Raw genomic sequence first — 20006 nt, 5'->3', positions numbered from 1 at the left:
GAAACATTGGTGCAATACGAAGACCTTCATCGCAGTCATGCATGCAGATCGATCATTAAATAAACAATGCACAAGTCAATCTCGCTCTGGTTGTTGCAGCCATGTGCATGCGATCGTCGCTGTTGGAACAATGATTGTCCGTTTCAACCATGCATGCAATGCATTTAATCTAACGATTATTAGATTCTTTGCCGTCCTACGTACGTCTCCTCCAGCTCGAGCTCACGACCCTAACCCTAGCTAACTGGCTATATAAGCACCACGGTTGCTACACACATTCCTCACCTCTCCAAGCTCCAAACTTCCATTATCTGCTGTAACTACACACTCTAGTAGCAGCATCGATCGCCGGCCGGCCGTTTCCGAGCAACATGGGGAAACACTTCCTCCACCAGCTGCTCGCCGTCGCCCTGGCACTCTTCGTTTCGCCAACGAGATCGGACGACTGGCTTCCGGCCACCGCCACGTTCTACGGCGGCGCTGACGGCTCCGACACAATGGGTATATATATGATCATCAGCTTTTGTTCAGGGTCGTTGCTTTAATTTATTTTCACGTGCGTATCATCACAACATAGCTGCATGTAGGTGGCGCGTGCGGGTATGGCGACCTGTACGAGCAGGGCTACGGCGTGAACAACGCGGCGCTGAGCACGGCGCTCTTCAACGACGGCGCTTCGTGCGGACAGTGCTACGTTATCAGGTGCGACAGCAGCAAGACCGGGTGGTGCAAGCCCGGCAGCAGCAACTTCGCCGTCGTCTCCGCCACCAACTTCTGCCCGCCCAACTGGGAGCTCCCTAACGGCGGGTGGTGCGGCCCGCCCCGCCCCCACTTCGACATGTCCCAGCCCGCCTGGGAGACCATCGGCATCTACAGCGCAGGCATCATCCCCGTCCTCTACCAGCGCGTCAAGTGCTGGCGGAGCGGCGGCGTGCGCTTCACCATCGCCGGCTTCGACCACTTCTACATGGTGCTCATCACCAACGTCGCCGGCAGTGGCTCCATCCAGAGCATGGCTGTGAAGGGCGCCAACACGGACTGGATCCCCATGTACAGGAACTGGGGTGCCAACTGGCACTGCCTCGCAGGCGGGCTCATTGGCCAGGGCCTCAGCTTCGCGCTCGTCTCCACCGGCGGACAGAACATCGTCTTCCAGGACGTCGTTCCAGCGTGGTGGCAGTTCGGCCAAACTTTCAACACCTACCAGAACTTCGACTACTAAACATCATTTGTTACTTCCTTCCAATGTTCGGAAGCATTCCACTGATCCACAACATTCCATTGCTCATTCATTCTTCTTCTTGAGAGATATATTAAATATGTTGTCTTATTTTCATTACGAATGTAGTTTGGAAACCTTTTTATTATTATATATAATTCAACCACAAAGTAATCATTGTAAATTCATGGAGTATTCAGTTGTGTTACATAGTTTGGGAGGGTTCCAACTTCCAACATATTTTTATTGCATCACTCAATGCTTAGTTTTTTAAGTAAGCAAAAGCACACATCCTCCCTCTCCTGAATGTATGTATCTCCCCTATCGACGATGCGGTTATTCATGGCAGACATACTTTTCCCATCCACCTTGATACCATTATTTGCACACAGAAGCTAATTGATTGTCACAATTGCACATAAATTGAAGTATATGTTGCCCATGAATTTAGCATATCATGCCTCATATCGAGCTTCTGGACTCACATGAATCAACCACGACGAAGATTTTGCTTGAATCGATTGGAGCAGAGCCCAAATACTCACCTAGAGCTCGTGTGCCATTGTCGACCAACAACTCTTGAGGTTATAAACCCTTCCCTTCCCCTACCTAGGCTTTAGGGCAACAACATCTAGCCACGAGCACTCGATGCTGGCTAGCCATGGGAGATTGAGCCCTATCGAATGAGTTAAACATGCCTATTGAGGTTGCATCATCTACATGTTTATACCAAAACACACTGAACATGGCATACAAATTGGATAGGATCAATCACGGTGATCCAACCAATACAATAGAAATGGATATACATGATCTTGTTTCTAGTCTATCTCTTTTTCTATCTACATAGGAAGAGGGAATCACAATTACAAGGCTCATTTATTACCAGCAAAGTAAGGGAGGGGGAAGGGGATACATTTTGATCAATGATTACAGAGAGATTATACACCAAAGATATTGCACCACACCTCTATTTGTTAGCATTTGTGGGGGGCGAAGGCATTGCGCCCACAGACGAGTGTCCGACTTGCACCGGCATGTTACCTGGTGCAAGGAGTTGAGTTCATCCTTGAAGACTTTGGCATTCCGGCGTTTCCACAGATGCCAGCAGCAAAGCAGAATGAAGTCGTTGAAGCCCCAATCTTGAAGAACCGGGGGACAAGCAAGCTCATGAAGATGAGAGTGGTGCATATCAGAGGGGACGACAATGCAACCATATATCTAGAAAGCTCTGGCAAAGACACAGTGGAAGAGAATATGAAGGTAGTTTCAAGCGCTATAGGACAGACTTCACATGTTTCATTATCTAGGAATCTTCTCTTCTGCAAATTCACACGGGTTTGGAGTTTGTCTTTTGAAGCAAGCCAAGTAAAGAAACAGACTCTTGGGGCACGCTATTTTCCCATATGAATGTAGATAGGGGGAGGTAGGTTTCCCATGGGTCTTCAGAAATCTATAGAGGAGCCCTAAGTGGAGAGAGTGGTCTGACTTAGCAAGAGCGCACTGTCTAAAGTCGGGTGTGTCTGAAAGCCTAACATTCTAAAGGAGGGTGTTGTGGTTTTCAAGCTCAAACTTTAGCCTGATCTGAAAGGTGGGAGACAAAGGCCATAGGAAGCGGGTGGGAGAGGACCCCCCCCCCCAACAATCTGATTAGTATTTTTGGTCTTGACTTGAGAGCGAGGAACCTAGTGGTGAGGTCGTCATCCGAGCACCAAACATCATGCCAGAATGATGTGCTCTTACCAACGCAGATGTCGCAGGTGGTGATAGCACGATAAAGGGGAGCAGAGAGTGCAAGGAAGATGAGTGTTCACCTAGGAGGTCACATGTGAGGCTCACCAAACAAGCGTGGCGACAGACCCAGACTGACCAGGAAGAACATGACGATGTTTGGACGCGATGGATGAGTTTAAGGTGGAGGCATGTGTTGAACAGTTTGAGATCTCTAACACCTAGGCCACCGGCAGGCTTGCTTCCAAGCACCATTTCCTAGGGGACAAGACACCGAGACATATGGGCAACTTCCTTGCCCGACCAAAGGAAGCTGCAGTGATGTTGATCAAGCTTTTTGATAGCTCCTTTTGGGAGCTAAACAACACTCATAATGTAGTTCAAGTGACTGTCCAAGATGGAGTTGATGAGGATTAGGTGTCCCATGGGGTCTAGGAGAGACGCTTGCCACCATGCGAGGTATTTATCAGTTTTGGCTATGGTGGGGGAGAATAGGTGGAGGCGGAGTTTGATATGGAAAAGGTGAAGGCCGAGGTAGGTTTGAGAGGAATCTCCTAGCCGGTAGCCAACAGAGGAGGTGATTTGTTGGATGTGATCATCGCTTGTATGCATGGTGAAAGTCGCCTAGAGGGGGGTGAATAGGCAACTCTGAAATTTATAAAGTTTGAGCACAACTACAAGTCGGGGTTAGCGTTAGAAATATAATCGAGTCCGAAAGAGAGGGAAAACAAATCAACAAAGAAATAAGGCGGATGAACACGGTGATTTGTTTTACCGAGGTTCGGTTCTTGCAAACCTACTCCCTGTTGAGGTGGTCACAAAGACCGGGTCTGTTTCAACCCTTTCCCTCTCTCAAGCGATCACCTAGACCGAGTGAGCTTCTCTTCTCAATCAAACGGGACACTAAGTCCCCACAAGGACCACCACACAATTGGTGTTGTTGGGCCTGTGCTTCGTCGCCGAAGGTCTTCTAGGAAGAAGCGGCCTTCGGCTGAAGCTGTTTGTATAAGATGGCCGAAGGTCCCTCTTCATGAAGCTTCGGTATTACAAACCGACTTAAAGATAGAATGACCTTTTAGTCCATAAAGGTCTGAGTCAATGTTGTAAACTTTTATAAGGGGCATACTTGTAATCCCTCACAGGCTGCGCCCTGTGCCTATAAATAGTGAACAGTATTCCCTTACTCTTCACGGATTCTGGTAACTGCAACCGCATATTCCGGAATTCAACCTTTTGTCAAGGCAGAGGTATTATTGTATTCAATGATGGGATATATTAAGAAAATATAATATAATTCGTCTATGACTTGTCTATCTCTTTTGTACCTTTTATTTTATGTCATCTTGCAATATCTATTGAAATCTTAGTACGAAGATCTAAACTTCGTAATTTAACTCTCATCAACCTTCGTCCAAGACCCATTATCCTCAAGGGAATAATGTTTCATGGACGAAGGACGTTGACATTTAACATTTTATGTTGCCTTGTTCTTAATTCATAGCACTTGAGAACGAGTCTCCAACATTGGCGCCCACCTCCGGTGAACTCACTTCCACTTTTCGAGCTGATGGCTTCGTTCAACGATCAAGCTGGAGCTGCTTCGGACCCGAAGCTGGTGCTCCCAATCACAGGTGGTTCGTCCTCAGAGCCAGCTAACAAGAAACAAAAGAAGGAAGCACAGAGAAGGGTACAGCATGTTGGGGTGCAAGGACCCTTCATCAAGTCAAGATGGTCTCACATTCCTATTACCTTCTCCCAAGAGGATCTTCAGCTCAAGGATTACCCACACAACGATGCCATGGTTATCTCTTGTGTTATCAAAGGATTTCTGGTCCACAATGTCTTGGTTGACACAGGCAGTGCAGCTGACATCATATTTGCTAAGGCCTTCAGACAAATGCAAGAGCCAGAAGATAAGATTCATGATGCTACACATCCTCTCTGTGGCTTCGGAGGAAGACAAATTGTAGCACTGGGCAAGATTACCATGTCAGTGACCTTTGGGTTCATCAACAACACTAGAACTGAGCAAGTTGTGTTTGACATTGTTGACATGGAATACCCTTACAATGCAATTATTGGTCGTGGCACCCTCAATGCTTTTGAAGCAATTCTTCACCCTGCCTATCTTTGCATGAAGATACCTTCGGATCAAGGACCCATCGCTATTCATGGAAGCCAGGAAGCTGCCAGAAGGGCCGAAGGAACCTGGACTGATTCAAAAGCAATCCATAACATAGATGGAGCTGAAGCTTGTGAACAATACAAATTCAGAAGGGAGAAAGCAGCTTCAGCAGATCAGCCGAAGCCCATGCTCTTATGTGAGGATATAGCAGAGCAGAAGGTGCTGTTGGGCTCTCAGTTATCCGAAGAACAAGAGAAAACCTTGATAAGGTTTTTGTTCAACAACAAAGATGTTTTTGCATGGTCAGCCAATGATCTCTACGGAGTTAATAGGGATGTTATTGAGCATTCGCTCAATGTCGATCCATCCTTCAGACCCAGAAAGCAAAGGCTTCGGAAAATGTCAGATGATAAGGCCGAAGGTGCTCGCAACGAAGTCAAAAGACTCCTCAGTGCAGGAGTTATCAGAGAAGTAAAGTACCCAGAATGGTTAGCTAATACTGTTATGGTAAAAAAGGCCAATGGCAAGTGGCGAATGTGTATCGATTTTACAGACCTTAACAAGGCTTGTCCGAAGGATGAATTCCCATTGCCAAGGATAGACTCTTTAGTTGATGCAGCAGCTTCTTCAGAGCTCATGAGTCTGTTAGACTGTTATTCAGGCTATCATCAAATCTGGATGAAGAAGGAAGATGAGCCAAAGACTAGCTTCATAACTCCAAGTGGCACATATTGTTATCTTCGGATGCCTGAGGGGCTCAAAAACGCTGGAGGAAGTTTCAGCAGAATGACTGCGAAGGTTCTCCAGTCTCAGATAGGCAGAAATGTGCTAACTTATGTTGATGACATCATTGTAAAAAGCACGAAGCAGGAGAATCATATTGCTGACTTGCAGGAGACCTTCGCCAGTTTCAGACAAGCTGGCTTAAAGTTGAATCCAGAAAAATGCGTCTTCGGAGTAAAGAAGGGGAAATTTCTAGGATGCTTGGTTTCAACAAAGGGAATTGAAGCTAATCCAAGTAAGATTGAAGCTATACTTCGGATGGAGCCACCAACTACAAAAAAGGGGGCTCAAAGATTGACAGGAAGGTTGGCATCTCTCAATAGATTCATATCCAGATCAGCAGAGAGAAACTTACCATTCTTCGAAGTGCTGAAGTCAGCCGAAGTCTTTCAATGGGGACCAATCCAGCAGAAGGCCTTCGAAGAGCTGAAGCAGTATTTAATAGATCTAACAGCACTAACTCCACCTATGCCAGGGGCTCCTTTATTATTATATGTGGCAGCTTCGCACTCAGCGGTAAGTGCAGCACTTGTCCAGGAGAAGCTTGATGGCCAAGCCAGGAAACAGGTCCCAGTATATTTTGTATCTGAAGTTCTTAGTATATCAAAGAAAAACTACACAGAATTAGAGAAGGTGTTATATGCTGTTTTGATGGCATCCAGGAAGCTTCGGCACTATTTTCAAGCTTACAACATAATTGTTCCTTCTTCACAACCTTTGAAGGATATTGTGAGGAACCGAGAAGCTACTGGTAGGATTGGAAAATGGGCTGCAGAGCTCAATGAATTTTGTATTGAATATGTTCATAGATCTTCGATTCAGTCCCAGGCGTTAGCAGACTTCATTGCTGACTGGACGCCAGGGGCTCAGGAGGAAGAAGCAAATAAAGATACCGAAGCATGGACAGTGTTTTGCGATGGGTCCTGGGGAACCTTCGGAGCGGGAGCGGCTGCTGTGTTGGTTTCACCTTCCAAAGTTAAAACTTGTTATGCGGCAAAGCTTGATTTTAGTTGCACAAACAACATTGCCGAGTACGAAGCCCTGCTTCTGGGTCTTCGGAAGCTAAAAGCAATGGGAATCAGAAGGGCTGTTCTTAAAACTGATTCCCAAGTTGTTTCGGGTCATATCGACAAGAGTTGCAAGGCTAAAGATCCGAAGCTTGAAAAGTATCTGGACATGGTTCGGAGAGTTGAAGCTTCCTTTGAGGGATTTTCTGTCAAAAATATCCCTCGGGGACAAAATGAGCATGCTGATTTGCTAGCTAAGTCAGCAGCACAGGGGCTGCCCTTACCTTCGGATGTCTTCTTCGAAACAATAAAAGCACCTTCGGTGGAACTTCTTGAAAGAGCAGTCCTCAATATATCTCCTGTTTATAGCGAAGATTGGAGGACTGAGATCATCTCTTATCTTCAGGGTAGATTCCTTTCAGATGACGAAGCCTATAACAGGAGGATAGAGGCAAGAGCTCGTCCATATGTCATGATAGAAGGAGAGTTGTACAAGCATGGAGTTTGTGCTCCGCTACTCAAGTGTTTATCCAGAACCGAAGGTATAGAGTTGATGAAAGAAATACATACAGGCCTGTGTGGATCTCACATTGGATCTAGGCCGTTACATGGAAAAAATTTCCGCCAAGGATTTTATTGGCCGAAGGCAGCTTCGGATGCAGTGGAATTAGTCCAAAAGTGCGAAGGTTGTCAGAAATGTGCACGAGATCAAAAACAACCTTCGTCTTTAACACAGCTCATACAACCCATTTGGCCATTGCAAAGGTGGGGCCTTGACTTGTTAGGTCCGTTACCACCGGCCCAAGGGAACCTAAGATATGTTGTAGTGGCTGTGGAATATTTTTCTAAATGGATTGAGGCAAAGCCTTTAGCTACAATAACTTCGGCCACCGTCCAAAAGTTTTTCTGGCAGAATATTGTTTGTCGTTTCGGGGTACCAAAGGCTATCACTGTGGATAATGGAACACAGTTTGACTCCGAAGCTTTTAGGGATTTCTGTGATCAAATTGGTACGAAGATCCATTTTGCATCAGTCAGACATCCGGAGTCAAATGGACTCGTTGAAAGAGCCAATGGCATTATAATGACAGGAATAATGAAGTCAATCTTCAATCAACCAAGGGGAAAGTGGCCAGATCAGTTAACCAAAGTGGTGTGGAGCCATAATACAACAACATCAAGGTCTACAGGCTTTACCCCATTCAAGTTATTATTCGGTGACGAAGCAATAACTCCAGAAGAAGCTAAAACCGGATCAATAAGGGTAATAGCTTCGGCAGCATCAGGTTCCGAAGCTGATTATTCTGTGGAAAAAGATGCTTTAGAAGGGATCAGGTTGCAAGCCGTGGAAAACATCAACAAATATCAAGCCGAAACAATTAAATGGCGAGATAGAAAGGTTCGGCTAAAGAATATTGAGCCAGGACACTTGGTGCTTCGGAGAGTGGCCAACCCAGAAACAGTGGGCAAGTTACAGTTGAAATGGGATGGACCTTTCTTAGTAGCATCTTCGTCAAGACCCGGTTCATACAGATTGAAGGATATGGACGGCAACGACATTCCTAGATCTTGGAATGCGGATGAGCTTCGGCGATATTATGTATAATTCGATGTAATTTTTCATATTTTTTATTTTTCTTTCATGGCACCCTTTTCCTTTCCGAAGGGGGAGAAAGGTTTTTAATGGGGCCATCACATGTAATTTTCTTTTTTAGTTCTATAAGAGCAAAACCCCCCAAGGAATGTAAATGTAAAAACTGAGAACGCACCATCGAGTGCCGAAAAGTAAAGGCGAAGAAGCTCCAAAGTCGTTCCTAAGGGAATGCAGAGCTTACAGCGAAAAGTCAACGCTGATTCCGCCAAAAGTAAAGGCGAAGAAGCTCCAAAGTCGTTCCTAAGGGAATGCAGAGCTTACAGCGAAAAGTCAACGCTGATTCCGCCAAAAGTAAAGGCGAAGAAGCTCCAAAGTCGTTCCTAAGGGGATGCAGAGCTGAGGTGTGATTAAGGAAATAATGGCTATGAGTATGGCTTGAGGTGTGATTGTTTGGCCATTCATTTGCACATCGCATTACATCATAACATTTGCATTCATAAACATTCATCCAGGCATATGTAGGATAATCATCTTCATGGTATAAGCGGTTGCTTCGGCAAATAAAAAAAAGAGAGAAAAAAAAAGGAGGGGAAGAAAGAGCTTCGTGTATAAAAAGGAGAGCTTCGGAAAGAAGGAAAATGTTGTTTTCTATGCTTCGTTGCGTACGAAAAGAAGGGAAGGTGTTTTTTCGCCTTCAGCTCAAAAAAGAAAATTTCGTCCACATCAAAGCATTTCTCATACATCAATGGAAGGATAAGGATATATAACAAGGTATGAACAGAATTCATTAAAGACAAGTTTTAGTTACATTTACAAAAGTTATCTCAAAAGTTTCTCAAGTACTGTCTACAGTCTACTGTTTAATCTCCAAAGAGCTTCAGCTTCGGCGTCATTTTTTAATCATCGGCTTCGGCTTCGTCATCCTACATGAATAAGGTCGTTGTAAGTCAAAATCGAGCTTGCAAGAAAAGGTAAGCACAAGGTATGGTTTCTTACTGGTTCAAGGTGGCTACGAGCTTCGTCTCCAGCCTTTTCTCGCCCACCTTTTGTCCATATCATTTTTACAAATCTATTAGAGATACTTCGGGCGAGATCAGGAATGTCATCCAGAATTGATGGTGATAAAGTGAAATTTGGCCTATTGACAATTTTTCCATGATCGCAGCCAGCTTTCAGGAAGGCTGCAGCAGTGCCTCGAGAAGCCACCCAGGCACAGAAGTCACCGTGCCCAGCTATGACTTCGTCGAGCTCGTCAATCTCACCCTCAATATGTTCGAAGGTCTTCGGTAAATCTTCAGCTGAGGGGACGAATTTTTCACTGCTGGCTCCAACTGAGTGAAAATTTTTTCTTAATCGATGAATGCATTTGTTGCTAAATTCCAGACATTTTTCTTGAAGGCTTGTCAATAGTTTTCTCAAATCCGAATTTTGTTGAGCTTCGGCTTCAAGTTTTGCATTAAGATCTTGCTTTTCTCGTTCGAACTGTTCAGACTGGCGGAGAAGCTTCGTGTTCAGTTCTGTTATTTTTGCTTCAGCTTCCGCCAATGAACCTTCGGTTGCCTGGAGCTCAAAGTTCTTTTTCTCGATAACATCTGATTGCTCCTTTATTTTGCTTTCCAAATTTTCAATTATAACTTCGTGTTTCTTGTCCTCAAAATCTTGCTGCATTTTCAAGGCTTTGCTCAATAGCATACTCTGCACGGAAACAACCTTCGTCAGACATGTTCTCGTTATTAGAAACAATAAAAGTTAAGGGAAAAATAGTTCACCTTGAAATTGGAATAAAATAAGCTACCAACGATATGCTGTCGTCGGTAGCGGCTGATGTCTGTTTCTAGCTTCGGAAAACCGATACTCTTTGACAGAGTACCGATAACTTTGGCCCCAGTTTGATCTCGAATACAATCTAATTTTTCGTCATCAATGCCTCCGAAGAGGAGTGCTCCAGGTTTGTATCCGCAGGATTTTGCATATTCTCTAAGCTCTTCTCTTTCAGCTTTTGACAGTTTTTCTCCAACTAAATTCTGGAATATGAACGCTTCGTTCTCTAAAGCTTCATCAGCAATTTCTTTCCCTTTCTCCGACGCTGTGGTCGCGGCCTCTTCGGCGGCGGTGGTAGCTTCTTCTGCAGCCATGTCTAGCAGTATTTTGTCAATGTGTGCGATTGTACTCTCCAGGTTCAAATCTTCAGCTGCGGCAGCTTCGGCAGCTGCGACCTCCGAAGGTACAATTTCAATATCTGTCCCTTCCGCAGCCGCTGGTGTTTTCTGAGCTGAAGCTCTTGGCGGTGTCTTGTCAATTACTTCTGTCACAGTGATAATTCTTTGTCTTTTCGCTTTGATTACTTTCTTCGATTTTTCGGGCTCCTTGTCCTTCTGAAAAAACTTTGTCAGTCGGGGCCTCAGTGGACTTAGCTTCGCAGGTAAGGATTCAGTCATTACCTTCAGAATTTCCTCAACGTCAGCGACAGAGGGTGATGCGGGGGTTTCTTCGTCGGATATTTTATGCTTCGGAGAAGATGCTTTCTTCCTCTTCGGAATTTTCTTCTTTGATAGTTCTTTTTCATCTTCATTTAAGGCTTCAGTTATCCTCTTCCTTTTTTGGCCTCCGGCACCTTTGTTCAGATTTTCGTAATCAGGGTATTCGAAACCCAGGGCGTCCAGCACTCGGTTTAGTCTTCGCTTCGGACGGGTGCCGAAGGCTGCGGTCATCAACTGATCTTCTTTTTTAGAATAATTGCCAAGTATTTCATTGCACATCGCTTCAATCGTTTCCAGCCACTCTTGGCAAGGTGTTTTAAAGTATTTCTTAAACTTGAAGTAGTAAGGTAAACGTACAAGTTCACCTTCTTTCTTTTCCCCCTGTAGCTTCGGCATTTCCCATTCTTTTAAACTGGGAAAAACTTTGAAAGCCAAAAACTCTTGAACCAGGTCCCTTGTGCTGATATGCTCTGCAATAATTCTGAATTCATTCATTGCTTGTTGCGTTGGACCTTCGGGTGTCATATTGCAGCGAGGTCGGGTTTCTCCGAAGATTAATTCGAGTGGACTTTGCACAAGTTTTTCCTTGTCGTCATCAACCTTAACATAGAACCACTCTGATTTCCAGCCTGCTGCCCATTTGCTTCGGTATCTAATTACAGGAAACTTTGTAGATTTCCGATAGGCGAAGTTATAGCAACCAAAATTGTCGTGCAATCCATCCTTTCTAGCCTTCGTTTGATAATGCAACTCGTGAACCCGGCAAAAGCTGTCCGCAAATGGTTCCACTGCTTGGCTTCGGAGTGCCCAGATATAAACAATAAGTCTGACGATAGCGTTAGGGGTCAGCTGGTGAAAATAAATACCGAACCTCTTCAGTACCTCTGCAATAATCCCATGTAGGGGGAATCTTAATCCAGCTTTTAGAAAGCTTTTGAAAATAACAATTTCATCCTTCTCCGGCTTTGGGGTAGTCTCTTCTCCCCCGAAGCGCAATAGCTTCTTCTGATTTTCAGTAAAAAAGCCCGATTTTACCATCTTGGACAGATCAGCCTTCGAAACAGTAGATTTCCCGAAGTCCAAATGGCTGGGTTTGCTTGGCATAGCAATGCGATAATCATCTTCGGGATCAGTTTCCTCAATATCTTCTTCCTCTGCTTCAGCGATTGCTTGTTCTGCATCTTCACTAGGAATCTTTTCCGAAGTCACTAGCCCGGATCGTTGCATGGCTTCGAAAATGGGGACAGTCTCCGAAGCTTCAATTTCGTCCCCCTCACGTTCAACCCTGGCGGTAGAGCGCACTCTGGCCATTTAATTATGAACTTGTGGAACTTTAATACTTTCTTCCTCCGAAGCAGGTTTCAAACAGGAGCTTCGTTCAATTCCGACAGACAAGCTTCGGCGACGGTTAAAAATTTTGGCAGCAAAACAGTGCAAATAGCAATGAATGCTGTGGTAACTTCACACCTACTCGTCTGTTTATATAGTGCTGCAGGTAAGAAGGCGAAGCGCTAGGATTTTTACACCAGGCGGACACCCGCTCGCACTCGCTGCGTGGTGGACCGCAGAGACCGAACAGTAACTCTGAAAGGTGGGGCCGCTACACGCTGAGAAATTGAATCGTTTCTCGACAACGAGCTCAGGGAAGGTGTTTTTTAGACCTTCGGCGCTCCGAAGCTTAAGAGACTTTTTTCACGGATCAAGCTCGTTACGAAAAACGATCTAGCACCGCGAAAGGGGCTACTGTTGGGCCTGTGCTTCGTCGCCGAAGGTCTTCTAGGAAGAAGCGGCCTTCGGCTGAAGCTGTTTGTATAAGATGGCCGAAGGTCCCTCTTCATGAAGCTTCGGTATTACAAACCGACTTAAAGATAGAATGACCTTTTAGTCCATAAAGGTATGAGTCAATGTTGTAAACTTTTATAAGGGGCATACTTGTAATCCCTCACAGGCTGCGCCCTGTGCCTATAAATAGTGAACAGTATTCCCTTACTCTTCACGGATTCTGGTAACTGCAACCGCATATTCCGGAATTCAACCTTTTGTCAAGGCAGAGGTATTATTGTATTCAATGATGGGATATATTAAGAAAATATAATATAATTCGTCTATGACTTGTCTATCTCTTTTGTACCTTTTATTTTATGTCATCTTGCAATATCTATTGAAATCTTAGTACGAAGATCTAAACTTCGTAATTTAACTCTCATCAACCTTCGTCCAAGACCCATTATCCTCAAGGGAATAATGTTTCATGGACGAAGGACGTTGACATTTAACATTTTATGTTGCCTTGTTCTTAATTCATAGCACTTGAGAACGAGTCTCCAACATGTGTCTCTTGCTTTGATTACAATGATCTTGGGAACAAGAAAGATGGAAGAAGAAAAGCGATCCAAGCGCAAGAGCTCAAAAGAACACAAAAGTCTCTCTCTAGTCACTAATTTATTTGGAGTGATTCCGGACTTGGGAGAGGATTTGATCTCTTTGTTTATGTCTTGGAATGAAGTCTAGAGCTCTTGTATGAGGTTTGATGGCTGAAAACTTGGATGCATTGAAGTGTGGCGGTTGGGGGTATTTATAGCCCCAACCACCAAAATGACCGTTGGTGAAGGCTTCTGTCGTATGGCACACTAGACAGTCTGGTGCACCACCGGACACTGTCCGGTGCGCCAGCCACGTCACCAGGTCGTTGGGTTTCGACCATTGGAGCTTCTGACAACGGGGCCACTGGACAGTCCGGTGGTGCACCGGACAGTCACTATTCACTGTCCGGTGCGCCTTCTGCGCCTGCTCTGACTTCTGCGCGCGCAGGCGTGCACTGTAGTGTTTTACTGTTCCTATGCAGACGACCGTTGGCGCGGATGACCGTTGCTTCGCTTGGCACACCGGACAGTCCGGTGCTACACCGGACAGTCCGGTGCTACACCGGATAGTCCGGTGAATTATAGCGGAGCGGCCTCCCCGAATTCCCGAAGCTGAGCAGTTCAGAGTGATTCTCCCTGGTGCACCGGACAGTCCGGTGCGCCAGACCAGGGCAGCCTTCGGTTGCTTTGCTCCTTTCTTTTTGAACCCTTTGTTTGAACTTTGTATTGGTTTATTGTGAACCTTTGGCACGTGTAGAACTTATAATCTAGAGAAAACTAGTTAGTCCAATTGTTTGTGTTGGGCAATTCAACCACCAAAATCATTTAGGAAAAGGTGTAAGCCTATTTCCCTTTCACATGGGAACGACAACACTCTTGTTGGAGTTTTCTGAGATGGATCTCCCCTTAAGGAACCTAGTTTGGTTAAGTTGATGTGTGAACCTATGACATGTTTGAGGCAGTTCGTAAGAACTTTGGAGAGGAGTTTTATGTTGCAGTTTTGGAGGCAGATGGGGCGGAAGTCGTCGACAGCGAGGGCATCATGCTCTTTCAGGAGGAGGGTGATGTAAGACCTATTGATGCTATCAAGATTGATGTTTCTAGCATGGAAGGCACGAAGAACACACATAAGTGCAGGGTTCACGATATACCAAGCAGATTTGTAAAAACTAGGGCAAAAGCCATCAGGGCCATGGCTTTCTAGCAGGGCATGGCAAGGATGGCGTCAAAGTTTTTTTTTGCAGTGAATGGTGTGTGAGGCTGACAGGTGGGATAGATGGTGGGTACAACTCTTGGAAGTCAAAAGCAGGGCATGGGATGGGAGCAGTCCCCATAGAGGAAGCGTAGTACTCAGTGAAAGCTTGGGTTTTTTTCCTCTTCACCAGAGTAGATAACAGAGTCTACCTGAACTCTGGCGATGGAGCACCTTTTCTTCCTAGTACAAGCATGAGCATGGTGGAAAGTAGTATTCTCGTCCCCTTCTTTGATGGCCTTCTGCTTGCTTTGCTGCTTCCAGTAGGCGACGCGCTCACACAGAGACTACGTCAGGCATGACCTACACAGCTCTCGAGCTTGAGCTTTAGTTGGCGAGAGGTTTCTCTTATTGCAGGTGGTCGAACATGATGATGATAAATTTACAATCAACAATCATGGAGGGTTTTCATTGGTGGAGTTGCCCACAATGCTTGCAGAATCGCCTGAGGCTATTTAAGTGTGCGGTCAGCATGGAAAGTAGCGTCGGGACGCATAGGGGAGTGCCATCCGGGAGCACGATGGGGAGGAAGGTGTGGTTGAGGAGCCAGGCATTTTCAAAGCGAAAAATTCTAGTCTTAGCGATTATTGTGGAGATGGAGACTAAGTGGGGTTTATGTTCTGATGTGGGGCGAGGTAGGGTGTAAGAAGGGGGGTCGGGGTGATATGTTGGGTCATAGACATTTGTAATGGTTATCAAGGCATTGAAGAGAGGGTACTGGTTAGAGAGTAGTTTTTCTGGGTGTTGGGTGTAGGAGACAAGGGAGAAGTAGGAGGGGTCCCTGGCGGTGATAATACCACCGTGGGAGCCAGCGGCAGGGACAGATGCTAAGTCGTGGATGTTTGGAGGTAGGAAGGAAATACTTGCGAAAGTGTCGGAGTCACAGAGTTTCAATTCTTGGATGCAAATGATGAAAGGGTGAGAAACAATCAGAGCATCACGAACAACGGTGCATTTATCTAAATTTCCTAAACCGCAAACATTCCATGACACAACAGGCAAACATAAGTTCGGGTTACTCATCGGCACAAGGACGAGCACCAAAAGCACAGCGGACAAAGTCAAAGTTCATGGCATATGTAGGCCAAAGTTCACAATGTTTCCCTGGCACACCACACAGGGTGGCCGGAGGCAGTAACCAACTAAGTCCGGGACCTTTCCGAGCAGGTGCAAGTTGGTAGACAAAAGCCTCGAGCAGGCAGGTTCTGGGAGGGGGTTAGGACGATCGTTGTCAGGATCTTTCTAGCAACCGGGTGTCGTAGATGCATGTCGATCATTCTGGGAGGGGGGCATCGTGCCAATCTTTGATGCTACCTTGCACCCCAAGCCCAGCAGCCCTGACCAGCTTCTGAATGACAAGGATGGAGATGGCTTTTTTGGTCTTCTCAAGCAGCTTGTGCTGGCGCACGGTTTTTCGGATGGCGTTGAAGCATGGTTGCAGAGCATCCCAGAGGGTGCTCTAGGAGGAAGATTGTCGTGGCTCCGTTCGCTGCAAAAACTGTCGGGCCTACGGGCACCTTAGCTCCGCTTGCACCATGTTGATCAGTCATGCCCTAACCCCCTTTCACTGTCAATACCCCACAATCCATGTCTGAGATACCCCCTTCTCGGTCATGGTCGTGCCCTTCGATGACCTCTCCTTCAACTCAGAGCCACCATCACATACCCCACCATCCTCCATCGTGCGCCCTTCTGACTCCGTCCGACAACCCCCTGGATGCCTACGCTGTGGAGCTTGTGATATTGCTCTAACCGACGTGTTGGCCGCCTCTTCTTCCCATGTCCACACGATGAACCTCCAACTCCTCCCCCTCGGGGAGGTGGGATCCATGTCGCCACACCATCCCCCTTTAGTGGGTGCCGGTCTCCTCCACTCGCTCCTATGTAGCACCCCGCCAAATCCCAGACCAGCGGTACTTACTCCTGGCAGCTCGCTAGGATCATATATTGTCCCCATAGACCAACACAAGTCTTTTGTGCTTAATTTGTCCTCACTCATGCGCATCCGAGAAAACTTCCCTGTCGGTCACCCATCCAAATTTCTTCAAGTCAAGCACACTTATCTTGGAGGTTCTTTCGAGATAGGCTTCCAAAAAAGAAGGTGCACCTTGTTGGTATGGTTACTTTATTAATTCTATTAAGCTTTGGACCAGGATATCACCATCCCAGGGGCCAGGATATCACAATCCAACCCCCCTTAGAAGATCGACGTCCTCGTCGATCAACCCCAATCCAGGAACCTCCCCTCTTAGTCACGTCTGTGTGTCTAGTATCATCATATGTCATGCCATGTGACCACTCAGGGCCCACATGCGCCATGCGCCATATACCCGAACCCCTAACCCACACACGCCCGTGAAACCGCGAGGGTCGGCTCTGATACCATTTGTAACACCCCGTCAAATCCTGGACCGGCGGTACTTACTCCTGGAAGCTCACTAGGATCATATATTGTCTCCACAGGCCAACACGGGTCTTTTGTGCGCACTTTGTCCTCACTCATGCACACCCGAGAAAACTTCTCGGTCGATCACCCATCCCAAATTGCTCCAAGCCAAGCTCGCTTAACTTGGAGGTTCTTTCGTGATATGCTTTCGAAAAAAAAGATGCACCTTGTTGGTATGGTTCCTCTATTAATTCTATTAAGCCTTGGGACAGGATATCACATCCTAGCTATGGACGCATCAGTGGCTCCATCTCCCCTTTTGGCTCCTCGTCTCCTGAAGGCAGCCAGTCTCAAGGTGGAGAGGGGTCCTCTGGCGTGATCATGCCCTCAAAAACTGCTTGCTCTTCGCTTACACCAACGAAGAAGCGGTGGTTGCCCCCAAAGTCCCTAAGCTGCCTGCGCACCTGCCTCTATAGGTCAACCATCATCTTGACGTCCCCCACGAACTTTGGATTTTCGAACGGCTTGGCTTCACCATGGAGAAGATGTGCAAAGTGCAATGGAGTCACCATGGAGAAGATGAAGCGACATGGGAAAGAGAATAAGAGTTTTGCATAGATTTTCTCCATCTTTTCCCTCGTTCCTCCTAAATCTCGAGGACGAGATTCTTGTTAAGGGGGGTAGGATTTGTAACACCCACTTTGTAAGAAAAGTCTAAAAAGAGAAATCATATTACTCTATAGCTATAAGTGTTACCAATGTTTATCATTTCTTGTGGACACATTACTTACACAAATACATAAATACCAAAAGATACCCAAAAACAAATTATGCATCATGCTGGGTCTTACTTTGTGTGCATTTTAGGATGATATAAAAATATGGTTAAAAAATATAATAATAAGTGTGTTAATACTCCAATGGGAAAACTAAATCCTAAAAGAAATTCTAGAGTTTGGAAAAGGAAGAAAGGGAATACTATGTGACAAAAAATAGAATAAAAATATATACAATAAAATATATTATTTCTACCTTAAGATTTGAATTTGTACATTTACTCAAAGGTGAAATTCATACAAGGTCTCAAATTCAAATTTGGGATTCAAAATAAAAAGGAGACATAATAGGAAAATGAAAATATAAAAAGAAAAAGGAGAAATTCCACTGTTGGGCCCAAAATCATCAATTCGGCCCAACTTCTCTTTTGATCCGCACAACCCACTACCTATCCGCGGCGCCGACATGTGGACCAGTCTGGTCAGTGGCACCACATTTCTCCTCCCTCTCGACTCACTGCGCGGTGGGGCCCCGTGACCAGACATAACCTCCGCGTCGCGCGCTCATCTGTTTCACTGTCACGCGGGCCGGCTTGTCAGCTGCTTCGTCGCCGTTACAACGACCCCGCGAAGACCGCGGTGAGGTTTACGCGCACGCTCCGCCTCATCAAGCCTATAAGCTCGGGAGTCTCTCTCCCTCTCCAGACCGCAACGCACCGGTGACCCCATTCCCTATTAAACGCTCTCGCCGCCGGAACCCTAGTAGCGCAGCGCTCGGTAGAAGTAGGTCACGCATGGCCGACGGAGGAATCGCGCCTACGCCACCATTTGGTCTTGGCGTGTAGCTTCGGGGTGTTCGGTTGGTCATCGCGGAAGTACGGGTGGTCACCGGAGGGGCAGAGGGCACCACGACTCCGACAATTGCTCGTCGGAGTGTCTTCAACACCGCCGAGCCGCCCCAACGCGAGAACAACCCGTCTGCGCGCCCGATTCCCGGTATTCTTCACCTCCATCGTGTTTCCCATGGTCTTATGTCAGTGTAGCGCAAGTGAATTGCTGGATGGCGGCGGGATTAGTGCGGGCACTACTCCGGCGATGGCCGCCGTGATTTGGTGGGCGGCGCCGCCGTCTGGCCAAGCTGGGAGGGGGAAAAGCAGGGAAAGGATCGTTGGCCATAGGATCGTAAACGGATGGCTCTGATTAAGTGGTAGCTACCCCCTTCATGTTTGAATCCCAGCCGTTGACGTGAGATCGGATGGATTCGTGCCGATCTCGGTCAAATAAAATCTAGACTGTTGAAGTTAGATCCAATGGCCCTAGTTGCATACCGATTCATTTTATGGGAGATCTAATCCTAGCCCTTGGGTTCTAATCCAATGGCCCACCTCTACGGATACCCCATTCGTGACACATTTTTATTAAAGAACCCTTACAGTTTTAGAGAATAGAACCCGCAGTCCATGGACCCTATTCTCTGAGTCTTGGTAAACTTACGCTAGAACCCCTGACCTTCTTTGAAATTGAGGCCCAGTCCATAACAGTATTAAATCAGAGAAAATAAATTATAAAATGATTTTTAATATGAAAATAAATACTAGAACTTGATAAATCCATAGGAAATTCATTTTTAATCCAAATCACTCCATTCCAATTTCTAAATTTTTGTAATAATATTCTCTATCATTTAGTGTCTCTGTTTTGTCATGAAAACTGTATGAAAATTAATTTCTCATTTAATCCTATTTCAAGCACATTAAACCTTAGGAAATTCATAACTTGAAACCTATAACTCCAAATTTAATGATTCCAGTTCCATGATCTCATTTTAAATTTTTGTCGGGGACCATAATTAGGGGTACCCTCAAGGCTCCTAATTCTCAGCTGGTAACCCCCATCAGCATAAAGCTGCAAAGGCTTGATGGGTGCGACTAAGTCAGGGATCAGTCCATTCGAGCGACTCGATCACGCCTCGCCCGAGCTTAGCCTCGGTCAAGGGCAGCCGACCCCGGAGGATTTCCGTCACGCCCGAGGCCCCCCTCCAATGGCGAATATATTTCCGGCTCGCCCGAGGCCCTGCCTTCGCAAAGAAGCAACCCTGACCAAATCGCCGCACCAACCGACCAAATCGCAGGAGCATTTAATGCGAAGGTGGCCTGACACCTTTATCCTGACGCGCGCCCCCCAGCCAGCAGAGCCGAAGTGACCGCCGTCACTTCGCCGCTCCACTGACCGGCCTGACAGAAGGACAGCACCGCCTGCGCCACTCCGACTGCGGTGCCACTTGACAGAG

At 46.3% G+C, this 20006-nt stretch overlaps 1 protein-coding gene across 1 annotated transcript; it reads left to right on the top strand.

The window, feature by feature from the left end:
• The first annotated feature begins 282 nt into the window (after positions 1–282).
• Positions 283–1473, top strand: LOC103628991 (expansin-A19). The gene is made up of 2 exons (XM_008650196.3): positions 283–501; positions 588–1473. Exons 1-2 carry the CDS (start codon positions 372–374, stop codon positions 1220–1222), a joined length of 765 nt encoding a protein of 254 aa, XP_008648418.1. The 5' UTR covers positions 283–371; the 3' UTR covers positions 1223–1473.
• The last annotated feature ends 18533 nt before the right edge of the window (positions 1474–20006 follow it).

This window comes from Zea mays, chromosome 6, assembly GCF_902167145.1.
Source record: "Zea mays cultivar B73 chromosome 6, Zm-B73-REFERENCE-NAM-5.0, whole genome shotgun sequence".
Taxonomy (NCBI): Eukaryota; Viridiplantae; Streptophyta; class Magnoliopsida; order Poales; family Poaceae; genus Zea; species Zea mays.
Note: the sequence above shows the minus strand (reverse complement) of the source record. Positions and strands in the feature narration are given on the sequence as shown.